Consider the following 22,482-nt stretch of genomic DNA (forward strand, 5'->3'; position numbering starts at 1 on the left):
CTATCAACAACAAAAAAATGCCCCTCAACAAGAGTAACAATTTGGATCACCTAATTACATCCAGAATGTATGTGTGTAGATGATGTCATCACATACCTGTAATTGTTGATCCATGACAGAAGTCACCTCACCAGCCATGGACTCCAATTTCTCCTGAATGGGACCTACTGAAGCATGGTGCACCTCTTCTCTCGAGGCAGAGCCCAAGTGATAGAGGTTTGGAAGGAGCTGTGAAGAAACGCAAAGGCGGAATCAATCGTATATAAGAAAAAAAAAGTATAATGATATATCTCCTTGGTTATGTACAGCAAAAAGGAAAACTGCTTGAAATGTCTCAAAGATGTGTTTACAAGTGAAACATAACAATGGTCTGGTTTCTGACCGTTTTAGAGTTCCTTGCATCTTTGATGAGGCTTTCAGCAGACCTGACATCTTCGAGGATGGCGTCAGTCTCAGAGTTTCTCAGAGAGTTCAGGTGATCCTGCACCTTCACACAAATCCGATCCATCATCTAGACAACACACAGCAGGCAGTTTAGAGCCCAATACTGCATTAAAAGACTTTAGCAGCAAAATGACTAATGTACAAAAAAAATGAACAATTAGCTAAAATAAAAGGGAAGTGGTCCTTCTGTGTTTATAAACCTGTTGTGTTGTTGTGGTTACGATGCCCTGTTGAAGACGATAGGCCTGCTCTTGTTGGTATTTCCTGCTTTCGTGGTTTCTGTAGAGATAGTTTTCAATCTGTGGGGGAAACAGAAACACAAATAATGTGAGTGATAATGTATTTAAGAAGGTTTGTCAGGCGACTGAAATCCTGGAGTACCATGAATATATATATATATTTTTTTTTCCAGTTTGTGCAAACCACATTCCACATGAGAATACAAACGAGACAGATTGCGGCTGATGGAACTAATGGAGCTTGTTAAAATACCTTGAGCAAGGCGTCCTCTGTCTTCTCTGGACTGGACTTTAGTGCCTGAGAGGCATCAATGATGGGGATGGGCATGAAACGGATAGTGAAGTTCCTATTAGGCACACAGCCAGAAGACAAAATTGAAATGACGTAAACAGACTGGACACAGTTATCAAGTACATGAGTGGAGATGCAAACAAGATTTGTTTTTTCATTCGGTCAAAGTCAGTTTTATTGTCAATAGCTATATATCAGATATATTCAGGGAAGGTTTCAAAATCATAGCTATAGAAAACCACAATAAATTGCAAACACAAACACAACAAACTGTGTATTTTCAATATCCAAGTAAATGAAAACACCCATTTTGTTGTGTTTTATTTGAGGAAGATCTTGGTAAGGGACAATTAATCAAATAATCGTGACAATAAATCAAATATTTGTTCTGTAAACTATACAGCCGTGTGTCTTCTTTCAGTTCCTAAATCACATCTAAGAAACTGAGAAACCACACACTCACTCTGTATTCTAGGTCAAGTGCCTCAATCTAAATGGGCCTTCCTTTTTTCTTCAACAGCAAATTGGACACTTATTTTATAAATTCATGACACTTGACTCTTCCCACCAGATTTAGTAATCAAAGCAGTGTCAAGAGTGAGAGTCTAACTTTTATTCATATCATATATATTCATACCACATATAATATTAATGAATTTGATCTAAGGCAGGGTGTTTATTAATTTACTTTTGAATCTCCCTATTGCATGTCATTTAGGAATACTAAATATTGATTATCTGAGAATGTAATGTCAAGCATTATTAAAGCTTTTACTTTGAAAAGGGGGGCAGGGGGATATTTGAGACTGACTGTAATGTCAAGCATTATGAATGCTTTTTATGAGAATCATTATTCATTCAAAAAAGACCGACTGGCATGAGGAAATTGAATTGCACAAAATAGGCAGACACAGAATGGGGGGGGAGGGGGGGATCAAAACCTATTTAAAAAATGAAAGTGTGATAGGAGCTTGGGAGATATGCCTTCAGGAGGTTGTGATAAAAAGAGAGACGTCCCAGATGAAAATTTTGAAGTAGGTGCACACAGCCAGAAGATGATCATTCAGTGAAAAGTAAATTAACGCTGATGAATGCCTTCTCTACAATTGTGTATTTGAAACCTACTTCTCCAGAGCTGTTGCTACATCCTGCAGACCTTGAGGACCAGTATTATTTTTGTCCCAGATCACCGTCCTGTAAAGATAAATGCACCGTGTTACACAAATGGCGGATGTACGTGTATTTACTGGCCCGTGGTAATCACCTGAGTTTCGAGTTAATCTGCAGTGCCTTTGCCAGCATCTTGGCACCCATGTCGCCCATGGCATTGCCGCTGATGTCCAGTTTGGTGAGTGACGTGTTGCTGCCGAGTGCATTCAGAATAATGGTCAGATCGCTCTTCAGTCGGGAGTCGGCCAAAGACAAAGAGGTGAGAGGCTGAAGAGAAAAGAAATTATCTTAAATATAGAACATTCATATCATTTTTTGGCCATCTCAAATAGATTTGCCATCAAACATTTTCTAAATAATACATCTTTAATGGAGCCTGTGTGCTTGTCAAGGCTCATTTCTTAATAGTAATGTAGAGGTTTAACCCGTTGAGAATACTTGCTGAACACAATAACAACAAAGGCGGAAAATTATTATTTCATGCCTTCTTGAAAGAGAGGTGCGGAGGGAATTATTCACAGCCCGTGTTTGCACACAGTAGACATTATGCATGCAAATGTAACCAGCCACAAGTCTCATTAGTTGTCATTTTATCGTGCTTTTGTCCAAAATGTTTCTCAATCTTGCCTCTCAGTCACACACAGATGGCTGCAGGGCAGCCAAGCAAGGTGGGCCGTCTGACTCAGTGCCACATGCTGTGTAACAACAAAGCTCAGAGTGTGACCCACTTAATCTTGAAGAAAGAATCAGTGGGCTTTGCATACTGGGTTTAACTCCTTTGCAAAATGAAAACATGGGAACAAAGCAAGTAGCAGTGCCAACCACATCTCGACAATTTGAGAGGAATTGTGGACTGCAATCAGAAACATCGACATGTGTTGGAAGAAAAATGTAGTTATTAAACCCATTCCTTCCCCTTGGATATAAAGAAATCAGATTCCCTTATTAACGGGTGAAATTAAGAAGTCATTACCTAGGGTTAACGCACCCCGCCCTGTTTAATTAAACAGGGGAAATGAGTAAATGTATAAAAAAAAATAGATTGCCAAATTACAGCGTGGTTAACCATTCTTCAAAAAGATTGTGCTGCTTCATGCTGGGCAATAAAATTTATTTGATCTGTTAATGTAGGATTGCAGATGGTGAAATTGTCATTGTATTTCACTCATACACATTAGTTTGAGTAGTTCTAATTGTTCAATCTCTTGCAAGATGGCATGGAAATAGCTTGAAGTCGGATGCTGTTTGTATGAATCATAAATATCAGTAGGTCAAACCTGTCCTGTCTGGAGGACATATGTAAACCTGAATATCTCTAATCCACTGCATAGTATTGAATTAACCTTTGTGTTCTATAGACCAGTTTCACCTGAATGGGGTTCTGATATCCACTAGTGTGGAAAACGTCACATTTGCAAAATAAATACATTTTTTTCTCAAAAATATATTTTTCAGTATTCCAATTACTTCACAAAGATTTAAGAATCTCAAAAGTGATTGGATGGTTGACATAAGTACAAATCAACTTTAAAAAAACACATACTGTCCCATTTATTTAAAAAAAAAAAAAAAAAGGAAGCTAATGTTATCCAATCGCCTGTTTGCATATCTTCCCTGTACTCTGAGCTGGTGGTTTGACCAAGACAAAACGTTTTTGTCCCCTTGCTTGTCATCTGTCACTTCCTCTCTGTCTGCATGCATGAACATTGTATTTGACCCGTTGCTTTCAATCAATCTTTACACTTCTGCGTAAAACTTCTCATTCAGATGATCAGATTACGCACATTGGTCTCCTGCACCTAATGACACATCCGCACGCAGACAATTCCCCACTCACCACTTCACTGTTGATATGACTCATGCAGGAGACAAAGAAGGGCGAGTAGCCATTACGGAGTGAGATATCAGAAGTGCAATGGATCGAGTGAGACACTAAGATACAATAAAGTATCAATATTTACACATTTCAGCTGATCAAGATAAGGACTTCAGTTTACACAACGCCCAAGCGATAAGAAGCAGTCAACCTTACAGCCATCAAATTCCGATGCAGCCTAAATCATGCGAGGCTTAACTGTTGAAGGAATGATGCTTTCAGAATCAGACAAATAAGGAAATGAAAAACTCACCGACTCTTCCTCCTGGATCATGTGAACCAGACTGTCCAACACCGGGGCGAGGTTTCTAAATCGGATAGACGGCAAGAGCAGAGGACGAGACCATCAATCTTCTTTTTACAAGAAGGAACAACATATTGCAGGCTCGTCCTTCGGGACAGGAGCAGATTTTTCATGTGTCAAGCCATATAAAGTCCAGGCTTGTAGTCTCACTTGGACTTGATGTTGTTGAAGTTCTTGCCCAGAGACAAATGTCTTATTGATCGATTTTTTGCCAACCATATCAGCAGAGTCGACAGATCAGAATCCAGGCCTGGAAATATAAAAAAGAAAAGTTAAGAAAAATATATTGTAAACATTCAAAAGTCAGTCTAGAGGGCAGTGTCTCACTATTGTCAGAGATATCCAGGCTGGAGATGTTTGGAATCTCAGCAATGCATCCTTCAAGGATCTGTGACCCTCCAGAACGCAACTGTTGGAACAAGAGCGCAAACAAAGTAAGACACACATATTGCACATGTCACCAAATGTGAAACCACTGGACAGCACTCTCAGGTCCGCAACCAATAGGAGCATAAAAGTGTTCTATCAAAACATCAAGCTGCATTAACTCACATTTTTAGGGTGAACATGCAACTACACAGGAGATGGTAAATGAATACAGGATGTCTTGAAAATCACGGAAAAAAATGTGCAAAAATGCCACTACAGTTAGGTGTGGATGCAGCACACTGTAAATAAAATGCAAGAGTCTTAAATTGCACAAGATATATAGATACAAGGTCTCTGTACAAGAAACATATTTTACCTTGTCATTTGATTGTTGTGTGTGGAATTTCAAGGACTTTCCACTAATCCACAAGGCTACACTATCAATAATAGTGGTGAAATTAGAGTGCTGTGAATACTTTTCTGGATGCACTGTAATGTAGTTCTACTAGTACAACCATGACATGGATAATGAAGCACAACAAATAATTAATTCCCCACGAGATAGAGAAATAATTTCAAAAAGATGAAGGTGAGCATTATGTAAGTACACTAAACCAACACCAGATGCGCAAATAAAATGGAACAATGAGAAGTTAATTAGTAAGCGGGAGCCTATTGGTACTTACACAATGGCCAAGCTTAAAGAGGCATTAAGGGGAGAGAACAGCGTGTCAGACAGAAGCCAAGAATTAGCAAGAACAACACAGATGCTTAATGACCATATAGTTACTCTAAAAACTCACACACTGACACACACATTTGCATTTTGTGCGTCAGCCTACGGTGAGTGCCGCATTCAGCAGAGGGCTCATTAGGGCATGGAATAATTGCAGAAATGCCTCATTTAATTCCCACCAGCTTCAATGAGAGAAGATTTCTACTGGTATCTGGAATTGAATTTCCCACGTGATTTCTATTCATGTATTATCTTTGATGATCCCATTTAAGCTGTAAAAAGCTTTTTTTTTATAGCACCGCACCGGTAGAGATGAAAAAAGTAGAGATGCAAAAATTAGATTGCGAAACAGAATACCACCACCCGACAACTACGATCCTCTCTACCCAGCCTGCTGCCTGCTAAGTATTTCATTCTAAAGCCTATGAATAATACCCACTGGCATGTCACCAGTCTGTCAAATGGTTTTGGAGTGGCTGCTAAAAAGCTGATTGCAGTAAAGGAGGATCAGTTCCAAATGATTAGAAGCCACACTCACCAAAATTAAGCTGCAAATGGCACTTGAACAAAAGCTTTAGAGGGCCCATTTGCCAGTTAAGATGGGACATTATGGGTCGTATGTTAAAATGACAGATAAACTATTTAACTCTCAGATTTAAGGAACAGATGATGTCACTGTATAACTACAGCAACATACAAATGTTGATTAGTGAGCGATATGTCATGATATAAATATTGTGAATTGCTCTTAAATTTTTGCTGCCGAAAAGTAGCAAACTAATAGCTTAATAAAGTCAAAGTCAGCTTTATTGTCAATTTCTCCACATGCCAAAAAAATAATAATCCAATAATAAACTTGGATCTTGAGAAAAAGGCACACTTGTAAATTCCAAATTTGGCCCTAATAGGGTGCTTTGTATGTATGGTCTCACCTCACAGCAGCTTAAGTCGAGAGATACGTCCTTCACATTGGGGTTGCTAGCCAGGCCTAGCAGGAGAGCTCTACAACATTCAATTGGTCGGAAAGAAAAAAATTAAATATTTAGAAATTGATGGATTAAAAAGACTTTGTTGTTGTGGTTCACTCACTTGAGGACATCTGGCGCCAGCTTTGTTCCTGACACATTAATGGAGCTGAGAGACATGGCGCTACTGAAGAAGTGCTTAAACGATGGCGGCACCTCCTTGCCTTTCCTGCAAAAAATAAAAATATCAAACAGCTTTCAATTTCCTTCTCACAGCGCTAAGGGTGTACATTTCTCCTCTTAAAAATTTTTCATTAGGTATTTTGATACATGCGTGTGAAACGAATCAAAGATTCAATCGAGTGGGATTAGAATTATAGATTCGATATGATACGGCTCAGTTCGAGAGGGTACGATGCAAGTTTGTTGTCATCATTTTATGAATTAATTATATGAATTCACTTGTCAGGTATTTGCTTCACAGATACATCCCTCCAATAAATGATAATTCGATAGGTTTTGATTTATTTTGAAGTGGAACGATTCCAGCCAATGCACTTGCGTGTTTCAAGAAAACAAAACAATTTTCCTATTCACATCTGTCTTTGTTTTCGGACTCACTAACATTCGGGAGATTTGATAGCCACAAAAAAAATGGTCATTCCTTTTACTCTCCTGTCCTCCCGTTCCCCCTGCCCATCTATAGAGAACAGCCCCAGGGCCCGTTCAACATCAGCTCTATTCACCACAAATCTCAACTCCCCCGAGACTCAGTGGGATTAGATAACGGTATCCAAAACTCCACCCCTAACCCATCTGTTACACATATGACAAGTGGAAACATACACCTAAAGTGTGTTTGCCCAGACACTCACTCACCAGCAGGTGTCACAAAAAATATTGAGGTCATGGCCGAGGGGGATGCAAAAATGTTTTTTTTTAAATGAACACGCCACTGAGTTTGAATATTAGGCACACTGAGTGGTCTTACCTGTGAGGAAAGACACTTTTGGAAATGTTGAGGACAGACAGATGCTGTGCCGAGCCTCGTAAGAGAGCAGAACAAACCTGGAAAATGTAAAAATATAAATAAATAAATCAACATCATATTATAGGCATTTTGAATTTTAATATGATGGATATAGTGAAACGAGTCTGTGAAAAGATCAAACTTCTCATTCAATACAATAAGAGTATTTGCAGTCTTTTCACCTTATTTCGCTTGTTTTTGTTTTATATGACATAAACATGGTCTGATCATGTTTCATGATGCACTTTATACAAGCACGGCTTTGAACACTAACTTTGAACAATAGACTTTTCTAAAATAATTTATTACATATTTGTTGTTTATGGGACGGACCACTCGCCTCTATGATAGAATGACAGCTGGCTACATCGCAGACAAATCAATATTGTATTTGTCCTAAAGACCCACAAGCAGTAACTCACACATACAGTAGGACTGTCCTGTTTCTTAATTACTCATGAAGTTAAATTGATTTGTTTTTAGACACAATCCTCTCATCATTCTTATTTAAATATGAGTAATCCCGTTCAACCACGTGCGATAATTACATTTGAGAAGACACCATCTCGAGAATAAATCAAATTAGCAAAAAATATATTTCATGAACAACAGTGAGGATTTGTGGACCAAAGTCATCATTGTGCATCTTTAACAATGTATTTTTGAGCTTTCCCCTTTGAATGTTCTTCTTTGGAACCTACCCACCTGATCCAATGAGCAGTCTGTGTTGGAGAGATCCAGGGTTGTTAGTCGGTTGGGCTGGCTCAAGAAATTGTAAAAATGCTACAAGGGAAAAAAAAACAATTGAATTTGTCATGATAGGAACCAGTTTTTCCTACAGAAGATTAACCAAATCAGCCTTGCTTTGTCTTTGGAGCACAGAAGACTACATCAGCTCTATCAGACAATTGATTAGCTGCCTAGCTACAAATCCAATCTATAAGTGAAGAAGATTTTCTTTTGTTCTCCTTTTGATTGTACGGTAGTCGCATTACAACAGAAAAAATGTGTATGCTTAAATGCAAATATGTGCTTCTATGTATGCACCTGCATGTCGTCTCCTCTGAGGACGTTCCCTGAGAGGTCCAGATGGACGAGGCTACCGGGGATGGATGGGTTGGCACTCAGTGACTGACAAAGGCTGTTCACCCCTGAAAACGCACACACACAAAAAACAAACAGCCAAGCGGAAACTGTGTCAGCATTTTTCAAATGTCCACTTGTGCTTTTCAGGCATATTGAAGGGAAAAAATTGAGTCAAACAATAAGACAAGTGGCGAGAATGAAGCATGCATGTTTCATAGTTTTCATTTCAAGTACAGATAATAAAATCAGTGCGATACACTGATCTCGACAGAATCTGCTAGAATCCTGATAATAACATTGGGATTGAAGTGTCTTTACATAATCGGCGATTGGGGTGTGCATGACATTGACATGTAGAGTTGCTGACCCATGTCAAATGTATGGTATGACTCACACAGTCAATGTTACAGGGTCTTGAATCAGATTTTGTCTGCGGATTGATTTATTTAATAGTTACATGAGTATGAGACATAAGTAGATACATTGAAAAACAAAGCAGAAGGCAAACAAGTCAAATCGATTTTGCCAATAGCCTTACAGTAAATTGCTTAATATCCTCCAGTCAATCTGACAAATATTTAATCAACTTTATGTAAATACAGTAGACTAGTATTATACATTAGTAGTACTTGTTTTCTCGCTTTTTGGACTTTAGTTCTTCCTTCAAACCGGCAGCCACTGAAATAATTGTTTTAATGTGGGTTTAGGCCGTTTTTTTTTTTTTTAATTTTGTAATCCAACCATTAAGATACATATTTTTTGAATGGGGGAAAACACTTTTAGCACTTTTCATCCAAAACTGAAGCACCTACCAAATCTCGAAAAAAAACGAAAATATTCTGATCATTTCAATAATTTCTAACACCAGTGGGTGCCCTTGATATAGTTGTGCGCATTATGCCATTTGAGAGTTGGGATTATAGATTAAGCCTTGAGCGACAACATCTGAGCAGGGATCGGTTGAAGCAACACTGCACTGTGGAAAATGATAGCACTTTATTGATTGCCCTCGGCCTAAGCAGTTTACAGTGTATCCCTAAAGACTGTGTCTAGTGTTGCAGCGGTTACTTTGATGGTAAACCAAGACTAAATCGCACCTACAAGCCATTATTGATAAAACTTGCAAATGAAAAAGATAAAAAAATATATATATATATATACATAAACAGAATTCTGAAATTGTCTGCGTGTTTCGCATGCAAATATAGAAAACAACGATTCCAGCATAACAATGAGGGACTTTTTGTCACCTGCTGGCACGCATTCAAACAGATATAAATGAAGTTGCCATATTAATCAAATTACATTTTTACAAAGACAACACCTACCTTTGGGTGACACTGAGGTTTTAGAGAAGTTTACGTGTTTGAGCCCAGTACGAAGTTTGGCAAACTGAACACCAAGGGAGGAAATACCTGCAAGAACACAGCTGATGAAAATGGATTCTCAAGATACTTCCCCCAAAACCCTTTTCTTGGCAAATTATTTTTAACAGACCGCCATTTCACTTTTAGTTGGCAAAACTTACTGGGTTGTCAATTTATAAAATATGTTACTCATATAAATATGAATAGTCAGTCATATGATTTAATATTGATATGAACATATTTAAATATCATACCTCTGTCCTCCAGAGGGTTGTTGGCAAGATTGATGCTAGTGAGTCCTGAGTTGGGGTTGTGTGCAAGGGCAGCAGCGAGTTTCTGGGCAAAATCACTGAGGAGACCCCAAAAGACATTTTAAGTTCATGACAGCTTTTGGTAAAAGAAGCATCGTAAACGGGTACACTGTTTGGACATGTTTATAAGTGTTTGTGTGAATTTGCACCCATTCAACTCGAAGAACATTAGTGACATCAGAAGTCAATGTTGAATTTGAGAAAGGGTCTGAATCACAACCTCTGTTCCAGTTTAGGGCATTTAATGGTGTGGAGGTCAGAATCAGAAAAGGGCCAAAAGCATAGAGTTGTCCGAAATTTGTCTGTAAGCCTTTTTGTCCATTAAATTGACATGTTTACTCACGTTTTGAGTCCTGCGTTATCCAGCACCAACTCCTCAAGTCGAGTGGAGCGAGACACCACTTTAAGGATCTGCTCACAAACATCTGCAGACTTAGGAAGAACACATAGTTAATAATAATGAGATAAGAAAACCATGAAGGACAGTAAAATGAAATGATGAGCAGATAGGCTTACTGAAGACGTTCAGTGTTAATCAAAAGACACGCTACTCAACGGAATTAGTTCATTTTCCATTATATAAAAGTCAAAGTGCAATTAACCAGAAAAACTAAGACCAAAAAGATCTGAGCAAGAGAGATGTGCTTTGGGACACATGCTTTCCTTTTAAAAAATGCAGACAAAGTGCTCCCTTTTCTCTTAATTAAATCAATAACAAGCAATTCAACCCGTGGTACTTTGCAGCCATCAATGTGTGACGACAAACAACTTAGAATGACACACTTCAGTAAACATTTCAGCGGGACAATATTGTGTCCCTGTGGTTGCATCACCACAGGACAAGCACACGTGGGAGCTAAAGCAGTCAACTTAGACAAAATAAAAAATTCAACAGTTAGAAGCAAAAGTCCCGCCTAGATGTTCACTGACCCAGTTCAGTGTATGCTGCCTCTCATTCCCCCATGCAGACATTTAAAGGTTTTTACAACCAGTTGCTAATTATCTGCATGGCCGCAACAATTTTCCATCGGAATACCAGAACTTTACTGAACCATTGTGCCGTTTGTTATTCTTGGTAATTGACAGTCTTGCCATTAGGGCATGCCTCTCTGGGCCAACAGCCCCGGTGGGGCCAAAACACTGGCAACATTGTCCTAGGGAAAGTGGAGAGGAGGGCAGAAAAGCAGAGCTGAGCGATAGAAAGATGGAGAAAGAGCTTGTTGTTCCCATGTTGATTCTCTCAAACTATGAATTACAGAGCAGGGCTAAGAATGACAGAACAGCAAGCAATACCTGAAAAAAACAGCAATGATGAATTAAACATGCAAAAAAGGTCACAATGACACAGCTGGAGAGGCACAATGCTTTCAAGACACATTAAATAAGACCTTTCCTTTCTGTGCTGCTTTGAGCTGATGTGCAAGTTGCACTTTGTATGCAAGCTACACATTTATGAGGTCATCTTTCCCCTCATCCTCTAGCCCAGTTCGGCAACCTGACTAGAACACTAACTGGTGTGAGCAAGCAAATCGCTTCTTGTGACAGAAAATAATCACACAGAAAGTCTGAGTAATGGAAGTAATGTATGACTTTCAGACATTTCTTTTTTTAATAAGACTCCTGTTGTGGCTACATCAGCATGAATAAAGCTGTAAGGGCTATGCGAAAAAAAATACTAGAAAATCAATTCTGCTGTTGAGTAGGATGTTTTTTTCTTTCATGCTACCTCTTGAATTATTTCGTCATCTGGCTCTCCCTGTCCCTCTCCATCGAAATCCAAATTGACCTACATATTTCTATCCTGTTGCTGCTCTCATTCATGCTCCGACCTTTTTTTTTTTTTCCTTTGGTACATTCGTAACTGGTATAAATGCACAAAGATGCCTCAGGTGCCTTTATTTGCCTTGCAGAAAAGGAAGGCCTTTCTCAAACTATTTCTCTTAAATTTATAGTTCACAGAAGAGTTCAAAAGGAGCAGTAAGCAAGTTGTCAACATAGACTATAATTATAACTGTGCAAACAAGCTTGGAGACAAAAAAAAAACCTACACTGAACAAGCAAACAGTGGAACTTTTGCTCTTGACAAAGCAACAAAACGATGACCAAGAATGTGTACAAATGTGCTCTTTGACTATCCGGCGTCAAATCACATGTTGTAGCTACAGATCATCAAGCAGCTACAGCTAAGACCGACATACAACTTGAAATGACAAAAAAGTCCTTGAGATGGTAAATATAGCTCAAAACAGCACATTGTTTAGCGATGACGTGTCTTGTTTTTACACAAATACAAATTCTAAATAGATGGGAAATGCTATGTCCTCTCAAAAGCTGCACACCAAAATAATTAAAAAAGGAATTTTTATAGCTCATCTTTTTTCAGTAGTTTTGGTGACCATTTAATACTGGCAAGCCACACGAAAAAACACATGAGCCCCCGTGAACATTTGAGCCTAAATAAGCACATCGTGGCATGGTGATGAGGAAAGGGATTAAACATAATACAAAGGGACTGGCAATAACAAAAGCATGAGATAATTGTTTGGACTGAGGAAGCAGAGTGTGGTAACTGGTGAGACAGCATGAAGCGCCAAGACAAGACAGCTGGTAATGAAGACCTGCAGGGGGGGCCTGGTGTCGCTTTGTCTCATTCTGATCTTGAGAGTCTTATCACATGAGAACACTTGACTGATCCTGAGTCAAATGGCACACGAGGGACGATGGGCATACTGCCACTTAATTTCGTGGGAATGAGAATAGTTATGAAGCGAATGAAACTGAACAAATATGCCAATTGCAAAAAACAAACAAATTATGATTGAATTTTTCTTATAGAACTGGATTCAATTTATAAAAATCACACAAACAACCCCTCAACGATCCATATTTGTTTCCCTGTAAATAGACATGGCAACCACAGACCACAGTACACTAGTTCCAAGATGAGTAAATAGAGATGTAAATATTTAAAACAAAGGACGGCTGCAAGTGTGAGTGTGGGGACATTTAATAAAATTGATAACAACCGAGACCACATATTTATAAGTAGTGCCTCACTAACTGTGATGGGAGCAAATCTGACAAGCTTGTGGCAGCCCATAATAGAACTGAAATATATGACGAGGAACTAAAAGAGGTGCGTGTGTACGTGTGTGTGTTTTAAAGGGATAATAAACGGAAACAATTCAACAATAAAATGACTTACCATCTTCACAACCATCCATAATGCTTTTACCAAAAACATTTAGACATTAGACAGCGCTATAAACTATGAAAGAGGCGCAGCCCTAGACATTCCTTTTAACTGGCGACTGAGCAGAGTGACAAACCAAAGACAAAAATGCAATTCGCCACATGATTGCTGTCTCCACTATTCGAGGACTTAATGGGAGGGACACCTGATTCATGGTGAGCTTAGAAAAATGACAGGAATTTTAATTTGGAGTCTCTGGAGCAACAAACAGATCATCAGTGTGGATAGAGAAAAGGAGCCTACCAGCTTGTAGTCCTTCGTGGTGAGCTTGGTGAACCACTGGTTGAACTCAAGGACTGCAATTATGGCCACCAAGTCTCTGAGGAAAAAAAACATATGGGGGGGTCACTCAGACAATTTACTCCAATGAATTAAGCACCTTTTATTATTTAACTATTAAAGTTCTTTGACACTATTTAAAAATACACACCGGTTCTCTAAATGGCTGAAGTCCTGCAAGTTGAGATCTCTAGTGTCTTGTGTCAAATAGATGGTGTCCACATCCTGGGGAAATAAATAATTCATTCAAGCCAGAATGAAGAAGAAATATTTCCCCACTTTGAATTGAATAACTTCCACAATAAAAAGAAGTTTCACTGTGATTCAAGATTTTAAGAAAAGACCGGACATTTACACATTTACTATGGCAACTTGGTTATCAGTAACTATGGATGAACCAATACTGACCCATTGAACCTCTTCTCTGTATGGCAGTGACAGCCAGTCACAAACACACTTGTACATCTGAGAAAAGCCACCTGCAGCACAAGCAAGCATCAAAAAGAAAGAGCATTAAATGTATAACTTAAAAGCACGATGCTTCAAAGCTTCACTTTCATATTTGATTTATCATTGCAAGTCCTTTTTTGCAGTATGACATTTCGAGCTGCTTGACATCACTGATCCCTACCACATGGCCCCGGGTCAGCAGGTTTGTTGTTCTCCCACAACGTCTGCAGCGAGGTCAGTCTGTCGGGAGGCTCCATGCTGAGCTTCTTCATCACTTTACTGGCATGAGAAAAGAGCAAGAGTATTATTTAGTGAGGCAGTTATATAAACTCACTCCAAGAGTGTGTGAAAGTTTTAATTTATGGATAGCACGGATGATGCTGGGGTGTGCCGAGGACTGCAACATTGGATATGCTAGATGATAATGTATTGTTGAACGGGTTATAAAATTGGATAGGACTAATTGGAATGAGTCCTATAATGGCTCTGGTTCTGCAGTAGTTGGATAAAATAATTGACCTTTTGTAAATTTTCAATTTTACTGAATGGCTAGACTTGGGTCAGCTCTTGGACCCCATTTAGTGAGCCAGAATATGTTAGGCTTGGGTCAAATTCTTCAGAACCCTAATGATACTATCATGCAAATGGAATTTAGTTATATATCTAGCATGTATAAAAAAAAAATGGTTTCACAAACAAAAGCATCATGTTCAATTTTAAAAACTCAGAATGTTATAATGAGAATGTTTCTTTCTCTCAATAATATGGGAGTTTCTTTGTGACTGAGACTCACTTGGGTGAAAGACCTGGACATATTCTGAGCAGACAGTTTCCAACATGTGCAACCACCTCATTGACCTCCTCAGTGGAGATGAGCTTCAGTGAGAAGGAACCTCGCTCGTATTCTACTAACAGCTGAAAGGAAAGACACAATAAAATGTTAGTTTTTCCAATAGATTTTTGTTTCTTTTAAATCTGGATACTACTTATTCAGCCCCCCCAACTCAAAAACGTTGAATTTGAATTTTATAATCCCTTCTAGCGATGTCCACTAATCTATCCACAGTCATATCAACCCATCTGTCCATGCACCAAATAATTAAAGTAAAAGGACAACTATAGTGCCCTTTCCCAAGATGGGCTAACCATTACACCATTGGCTCCAATTATGCTTTTAACCCACGTTTACAAGTCAAAATTTGCATAATCACGTGAAATTTGTATCAACATAATTCTCAAAATATTAAGAGCACACATGATAGTCACAAATGTCTCCCTTGTGGAAGTACCGCTGGTAATTCCAAGCTTGTGTGCCAGGAGGGTTGACGTAAGCATTGGCATGCACTTTTGACATACCAAATAACCACAGTCAGCAATGTTTTGCTTTTGTGTTTGTACTTGAGAGGAGATGAGATGTCCTGTACCTGTTTTGCCTTATTACAGCTAATGCCCTGGATCTCCAGGTAGTTAAAGGAGTGCTCCACCTAAACAAAAAACAGAGAAAAATACTCATTGGAAAGAGTGAAATATAGTATAATGTTAATAAAGAAAAAAAGTGTAGCAGGAAAACTATCCAGAGGCTTGAATCCAATGTTTGGGTGGGAAATAATGATTATATTTTAGCGCATATTTTTTTACGCTGTGATAGTTGTCTCAATAACAAGACTTGACAGTGACTGACTGTCTGAAGAATGTGTGTAAAATAATGTTTTGCCTATAATTCATAGGTAGAAAACAATTCTTAGCCCGAAAATAAAATAAGTTTTAGTGTCTGGAAATAAAACCTAAACAACAACAATAATCATAATAATAATAATAATAAAACAAAAGAAACATTTTTTATCAATTTGTGAAAAGAAGCATTTTACGTCAAATACAAGAAAAGCAGTAGTCTGCTTTTGCATACCAAAAAAGGACATAAACCAAAAATGATCCTCAACATGACTGTGGGGGAATCTTTTTGCCTGAGACTGTTTATATTACGGTAAGTAAGCAAGTAGGTTCCCGCACTTGCATCTCACATACACACAGCCTGAAGGCAGGCCAGGAAGCGAGAGCAGACAATTCCAGGTGGGAGTTGACTTTCCGAGGATTGGCTCAAAGATGAGTGGGGGGAGACGACGAGCAGACTGTCTGTCTCTGCGTGTGTTTGTGTGTGCATGGGTGTTGTGGGAAGCACTGTGCTTTCCCCAAGTGTTTTGTCTACACTCCACTGTATAAAAATGATCCTACTAAAGCACTATAATCATCATTCCGTCATCTAATTCCGTTGTTTACAAAAGAGTGACACTGCAACATTTACATTTTAGAAAACATTTATAGAAACGGTAATTCAATCCCTCAGAATGATGTTTCATCTTTTCAGCTGATGATGTTGGTGAACTCATAATTTAGATAGGACTTCATGCAAAAGTAACTTATGATTTAATGCGAAAATAACTGCATCAATGCAATATAGAATGGGTTCAAAAAGACAATATTTGTAATGCTACCTTTTCACAGCACGCCACAATATCTAACACATATTGTTGCCATATTGGCGCAACTGATTTCCAGCCAATGTTCCTGGAACATGCTGACACACAGAAGCTGACAGAAAAAAAACTCAATGTCCTGCCGAGATGACTGAATGCATTAATGTTTGCATGGCTCACACATACCACCTGCCACTACTGTATACAAGCAGAGCCACAATATTTTTAAATCAGTACCGCACACTTCATCAAGCTACACAATACAGTCAACCGCCACTTACCTGTGGTTTGGGAGCTGCAGATTCACCTACTGTATTTCCGGATTTGTGTTTCCTTTTTTTTTTAATCTTTATTTCTTTTTTTCCTGCTGCTGTTGTTGTTTTTTAATGAGTGGGGAGCCAAACCCCCTTTTTTGTGGAATTTTCCCCCCAAATGTATTTCAACATATTTCACCTGGTGCCTATCCCCCAATGAATAGCAAAGTCCATTTTACTTAAAATCTGAATCGGAAGCCTTCCTTGAAAACATATTATTATGAAACAAAATATTATTATTATTATAAGCGATTGTGGCATGGGCAAAATCATCAAATGCACTGAAACATTTGTATGATACAAATAGTTGATCATTTGTTTCCATCGTTGTAAAATAAATATTGCTAGACATTTGGTCATATTATTGAACATGCTACTCACATAACACCTGAAAAACAGAATCCGAACAAAGGAAAGTGGAACAAAACATGATCTTCAGCTGGAGGCAGACAACGTTCTTTGATGCACCATCCTCTTCAGAACGAGACAATGTAGCTTATCCCTGCTAACCTTTGACACACTAGTGTGTGAGGAGGGGGGGGGGGGGGGCGCTGGGGGGGGGGGGGCAAGAAGTAATCTGGACTAAGGAAAAAGTAGTGAGGATGAGAGTAAAAAAAAAATCCGGAATGAAAGGTTTAAGGGACATCGAAGCAGAGGTGGTCTTACTGAGGGGATATGGATTTATTCTAGCCTTGGAAGCGCTTCTGAGTGAGTAGTTCATAAATCAGAGGTCTGACTTTTCAAGTCAGGATAGTAGACAAACAAAAGAACTGTTGCACTTCCTAAATAAACATTCACGAAAGAGGGTCAATGTGAATGAAACAAGTATAGGGATGGGGCTACTGTAGAACAGTTTCTTAGTGTGTAGAGTGCAGCAGAGTGTATGCGACTTATACTCAAGTGCGGCATAAAAATATTCAAATTAAAGCTCAAACTGACCTCCCACTTTCTTTTGGAGGTTGGCAAATACTTTTGGTGCATTAGCCCTGGTGGCCTGAATGTGGTAATGCAACCAAAGTATTTGCCAAACTACATGAAAGAAGAAATAGAAGTTGAAGAAATGGAGGTCGAAAGGCAAGATGAGGAAGAAATGGAAGAAGTAATAGTAGTTACCTGCTTCAGCTTGCTAAAAAGTTAGGGGTAATGCACTAAATGAAAGAAAGTAGTAGTAGAAGTGGCAGTCATAGCAACGACTATTGGTTCACACGACACCCATGTGCAGCAGAATACAATGACAATCCAATATTTTTCAAATGTTGTCATAATTTCATGGGGGTGGGGGGGAAATCTGAATCTCTCCACTTACCTTGGTGGGAATGCGTGCGGTCAGGAGGTATGCTCGATGGGACGCAAGAGCCTGAGAGAAAGAATTAGAGGGCAAAATGATGAGTCTGTAAATACATGCTCTTTTGCGGTAAATATAGAGTCCGAGCAGGAAGTGATACAGAAGACAAGCGAGCTCTTCTGTTGACTCATCAGGAAAAAAAATGCATGTGATAGGAAAAAATCTTGTCAAAGACAAAGAAAAACTTATTTCTCTGCTCACATTTGTTTTTGGAAAACAACAATCAACATGTTATGGACCAAAACAGTAATTGAATCATGATTAGTCAATTTGAAATAATGTCATGCTTAGACATGGAAATAAAATATGTTCTATTATTGTTATTTTAAATTAACACTAGTCAACCCATGAGAAACTTGCAATAATCACAATTCTCACTCAGCACTGATTGGATATCAGTGCCATACTATTTTGCCAATGGATGCAAAACAGTATCATCCTGCAGGGTGTCCTGTAAGGACGCTGTGTGTCTTTTGTTTACCAAGATAAGGAACCTTCACAATCATTCATCAGCATACCAGCCACACACAGTAGGGGCGAGATCTGTGTGATGCTGGAGATAAAACTGCAAGAACGTAATCAAAAGGTGGAAAAACCAATGACAGAGGAGAGGAGGAGGAGAATCCTTTCAACAATCCAGGTTGGACCCGCAGTGGATTTTGTTCGGAGGGGATAGTCGGGAAAAGACAAAGGCAGACTAACAAGAAAAGCGGAGGCGGTTGGGGAACCTTTCTGATGTTGACAGCAAAGCAAAAGACTCCCTTTGGAGTAGGCGGAAAACATCAGTCAGCACCAATAACGCACATTAGTACAGCTATCTTTCCAAGGGAAACACTGATACAAGCCGTACACCACCCACCAAAACTAAATGACAAACTTCAAACCTTAAGATAAGTTGTATTTCCTTAACCCCTTTTCTCCCTGTCTTACAGTTCAGCTGACCAAAGTCCAGATTTGCAAATACAACAAGCTGGCTCTGATAGTATCACTCAAACGGCTTGTCCTGAAATACCCGGAACATTACATAACGCAATATAAATCTATTGCAGTGTGATCAGATCAGGACAACTCTATTTCAAAGCCAATCTGGAAAGTATTCATCCAGACATAATGGCAGGAAAGGCACCCTGGAAAAGTTACATTACTAAGTTCTCTCTCTTGGGTTTCACAGTTTTGACAAGAAAGCATCATGATAATAATAATAATAATAATAATAATAATAATAATAATGATGATAATAATAATAATAATAATAATAATAATAATTAACTAAACCAATTGTTTACATGTAGTATGTCAGTTGACAATGCACAAATGTCATTTCAGTCCAATCAATGCTGGCTGTGGCAATGACCCACAAACCTCATTCAATTGAAGCCAATGAGAGCAAACAGACCTTGTCATAGTCCGCCACTCATGTTTAGCAAGTGGTATTTGTAATAAATCCATTTTACACTTCTCTTGTGGACATACAGGCACTTCCAACACGCTTCTTTGGCTCAGCTTGTTCAATGAAAGATAATAGAGTAATTTTGTTTCTTTTACAAGGTATATATGTTTATATATTCTATGAACACAGACAAATCAGAAGACTGGAACACAATAACAAAAAAATAAAAATTAAAATCAATCATTAGTCAAAATCATGACACTATTTACAAAGAAATATAAAGGTGATGATTCTATGCAATTAAGACTGTTTGAGTGACCATGACCCTGACGTAAACTATCATTAAATTGAATGATGGTGGGAGGAGCTTTCATGAGACCAGACTACATTGCTTGGTAATACCTCCCTTGGGATACATTACTCGGACTATTGTTATCTACAAATATGCTAAACCTTATAATGAAAAAATCATCGCTAATGGTGAAGCTGACTATTACAATCAAATTCTGATTGACTTAAATCATTGTGGTAGTGCCCCTAAAAGTCTAAATGGCAGGATAATCTTGTTTAATTGTTTAAAAGGTGAAACAAAAACATAGAATTTCTAGATTCATTAAATTAGGAAAATAACCAGTGCCAAAAAAGACCTGGCCCGGTGTACTGAATGACTTCTGGCCAGTGGTGCTTACTTCACACCTGATGAAGACATTGGAGAGGATCTTCCTCAATCTTCTCAGACCTCAAGTGCAACACACCCAGGATCAACTGCAGCTTGCATATTAGCCAGGTGTGGGAGTGGAGGATGCCGCCCTCAAACTACTGAGGTGGAGGCTGAGGACTTGTACAAATATCTTGGGGTGTGGCTGGATGGTAAACTGGACAAGTCAGCACACACCAGCCATCTGCACGAGGAGATGCAGAGCAGGATATACTTCCTGAGGTGGTTGCGGTAGTTCAACATCTGCAACAAGGTGTTGGAGATGTTCTATCAGTCTGCTGTTGCGAGTGTCCTCTTCTACACTGTAGTGTGCTGGGGGAACAGCACATCCAAGAAAGATTCTTCCAGACTGGACAAATTGGTCAGGCAAGTGGTCGGCAAGAAGCTGGGCTGTCTGGGGGACATTATGGACAATGCCAGCCACCTTCTGCACACTGTCATCATCACTCAGAGGAGCCTGTTCAGTGAGATACTGCTCCTCCCCAAGTGTCGGACCAACAGACTGCTGAATTCCTTTGTTCCTCATGCCATTAAACTGTATAACTCAATTGGGGGAAGGAGCAATAGAAACAGGGAGTCCTCACATGATTGGGATACACAAGTGTAGTTGCTTTAATACTTTATTATTATTGCTATTTATTTCTTACTCAACACTTTATTGCGATTGCTATGTACTTTATTTGTTACTCTCCTCTTTGTTTGTTACTCATGTGCAATGTTCTCTTTTGTACTATTTTTGTGTGAGCTACTGGAACCAGAATTTCCTGAGGGAGCAAGCCCAAGAGAGGAATAAAATTGAGTCCAAGTCTAAACTTTTAGAAGTGTTGAGGGATTTGACAATAATATGCTGAAAGTACTTAGACAGAATCAACATTTGTTATATAAAATGAATGTTTATAACCTTTGCAGGTCTATATAATGGTCATTTTTTTTCTCAGAATAATAATAAAGAACTCATTGGACATTTCACCTAACATTTGACAAACGCCATCCCACTCATAGGTTTAAATTCCTCGTCCAGTCCAACCCAGCGGCGCCTGGAAAACGGACTTTAGACTGATGATGATGATGTCGTGTTTGCCTTCCTTTTGTTTTTATTCCAGAATCAGTTTCTCTATTTTCGATAGCAACAACTGCCCATTGTTTAATCGAGTGCGGTCAAGCAGTGGGATATTCTCATGCTCTCAGCCTGTATAAAATACCAAAATTAGTCCACTGAAATTCCTCAGGCAGATTCCCACATATTTGCATTGTTTCTGCATGTGTTTCTCCATTCCATGTTCTCCCACATAACACGGGCGTTTTTAAATGATCGTTTAATATTACGATGCCTCCAACACTTCAATGACCATATTTCTTTGTGATCTAAGACTCACTGTCTCTCCAGTTAATGGGAACACTACATAACTAGCGCAATTTTCTTCCACACTAAGTCGTTCTCTGCCACAAGTTCCCCACCTCGCACAGCTGCCAGATCATTTAGCGAACACAGGAAATGTGAAAGTAAAGCTCATTCTTTCTGCTTATGTCCTTAGATGACGCATAAGGTTTCAAACAATAACACCAGAAATTGTGTGATGACTTTATTCATCGTTCTTCTCAAAAGCTTTATCTCGTGAGAAAAAATAAAATAAAAACAAAATTGTTAACAATCCACCAGAAATACATTATTTATGCAGTCTTCAGTAAGTCCTAATATACATGTTGAAGAGCAGGAGAGACTTTCCAAGTCCCTATGCTTGTTGTCAACAAGATACGAGTTGCTGTTTTTCCACGTGAATACATTGAAGTCATACACACACAACTAAATGAGTCATTTAGTGAGTCATTTGCTTCACATTATCTGAGCTGTTAAGATTTCCAACAGTGAGTGCAAAGTACGACCCGGTACACGCATGCCAAAGTATTAAGACTCTGGAGAATTAATTTGAAAGTTGGCAGTTGCACTTAAAGACAGATAAGGAAGCTTCCTGGACTATTGGAGTCGACTAAAGTTTAAAATGTCCCATTGGTATAACTAAACAAAAGCCTCTTTTAAATTATGTTTTCACTATGATTGTGACTAACAAC

General features: G+C 38.8%; 1 protein-coding gene across 2 annotated transcripts in view; it reads right to left on the bottom strand.

Moving 5' to 3' along the window:
- The window catches only part of LOC148392124 (F-actin-uncapping protein LRRC16A-like), a 32,794-nt gene that overhangs the window by 6,435 nt on the left and 3,877 nt on the right, over positions 1-22,482 (bottom strand). For both annotated transcript variants that reach the window (XM_088386576.1, XM_088386577.1), the window contains exons 3-26: positions 18,266-18,316; positions 15,596-15,655; positions 14,965-15,086; positions 14,353-14,450; positions 14,130-14,200; positions 13,873-13,946; positions 13,686-13,761; positions 10,533-10,621; positions 10,133-10,227; positions 9,840-9,926; positions 8,473-8,576; positions 8,131-8,208; positions 7,387-7,463; positions 6,520-6,624; positions 6,363-6,432; positions 4,653-4,734; positions 4,476-4,575; positions 4,275-4,329; positions 2,240-2,412; positions 2,101-2,169; positions 937-1,030; positions 645-743; positions 383-511; positions 97-228 (exon numbers count right to left, since the gene is read on the bottom strand). In XM_088386576.1, coding sequence (XP_088242702.1) covers positions 97-228; positions 383-511; positions 645-743; positions 937-1,030; positions 2,101-2,169; positions 2,240-2,412; positions 4,275-4,329; positions 4,476-4,575; positions 4,653-4,734; positions 6,363-6,432; positions 6,520-6,624; positions 7,387-7,463; positions 8,131-8,208; positions 8,473-8,576; positions 9,840-9,926; positions 10,133-10,227; positions 10,533-10,621; positions 13,686-13,761; positions 13,873-13,946; positions 14,130-14,200; positions 14,353-14,450; positions 14,965-15,086; positions 15,596-15,655; positions 18,266-18,316 — 2,190 coding nt within the window. The remainder of the gene's footprint in view (positions 1-96; positions 229-382; positions 512-644; positions 744-936; positions 1,031-2,100; positions 2,170-2,239; positions 2,413-4,274; positions 4,330-4,475; positions 4,576-4,652; positions 4,735-6,362; positions 6,433-6,519; positions 6,625-7,386; positions 7,464-8,130; positions 8,209-8,472; positions 8,577-9,839; positions 9,927-10,132; positions 10,228-10,532; positions 10,622-13,685; positions 13,762-13,872; positions 13,947-14,129; positions 14,201-14,352; positions 14,451-14,964; positions 15,087-15,595; positions 15,656-18,265; positions 18,317-22,482) is intronic.

Source organism: Syngnathus floridae, chromosome 10 (genome assembly GCF_059516105.1).
Source record: "Syngnathus floridae isolate MCC-2025c chromosome 10, RoL_Sflo_1.0, whole genome shotgun sequence".
Taxonomy (NCBI): Eukaryota; Metazoa; Chordata; class Actinopteri; order Syngnathiformes; family Syngnathidae; genus Syngnathus; species Syngnathus floridae.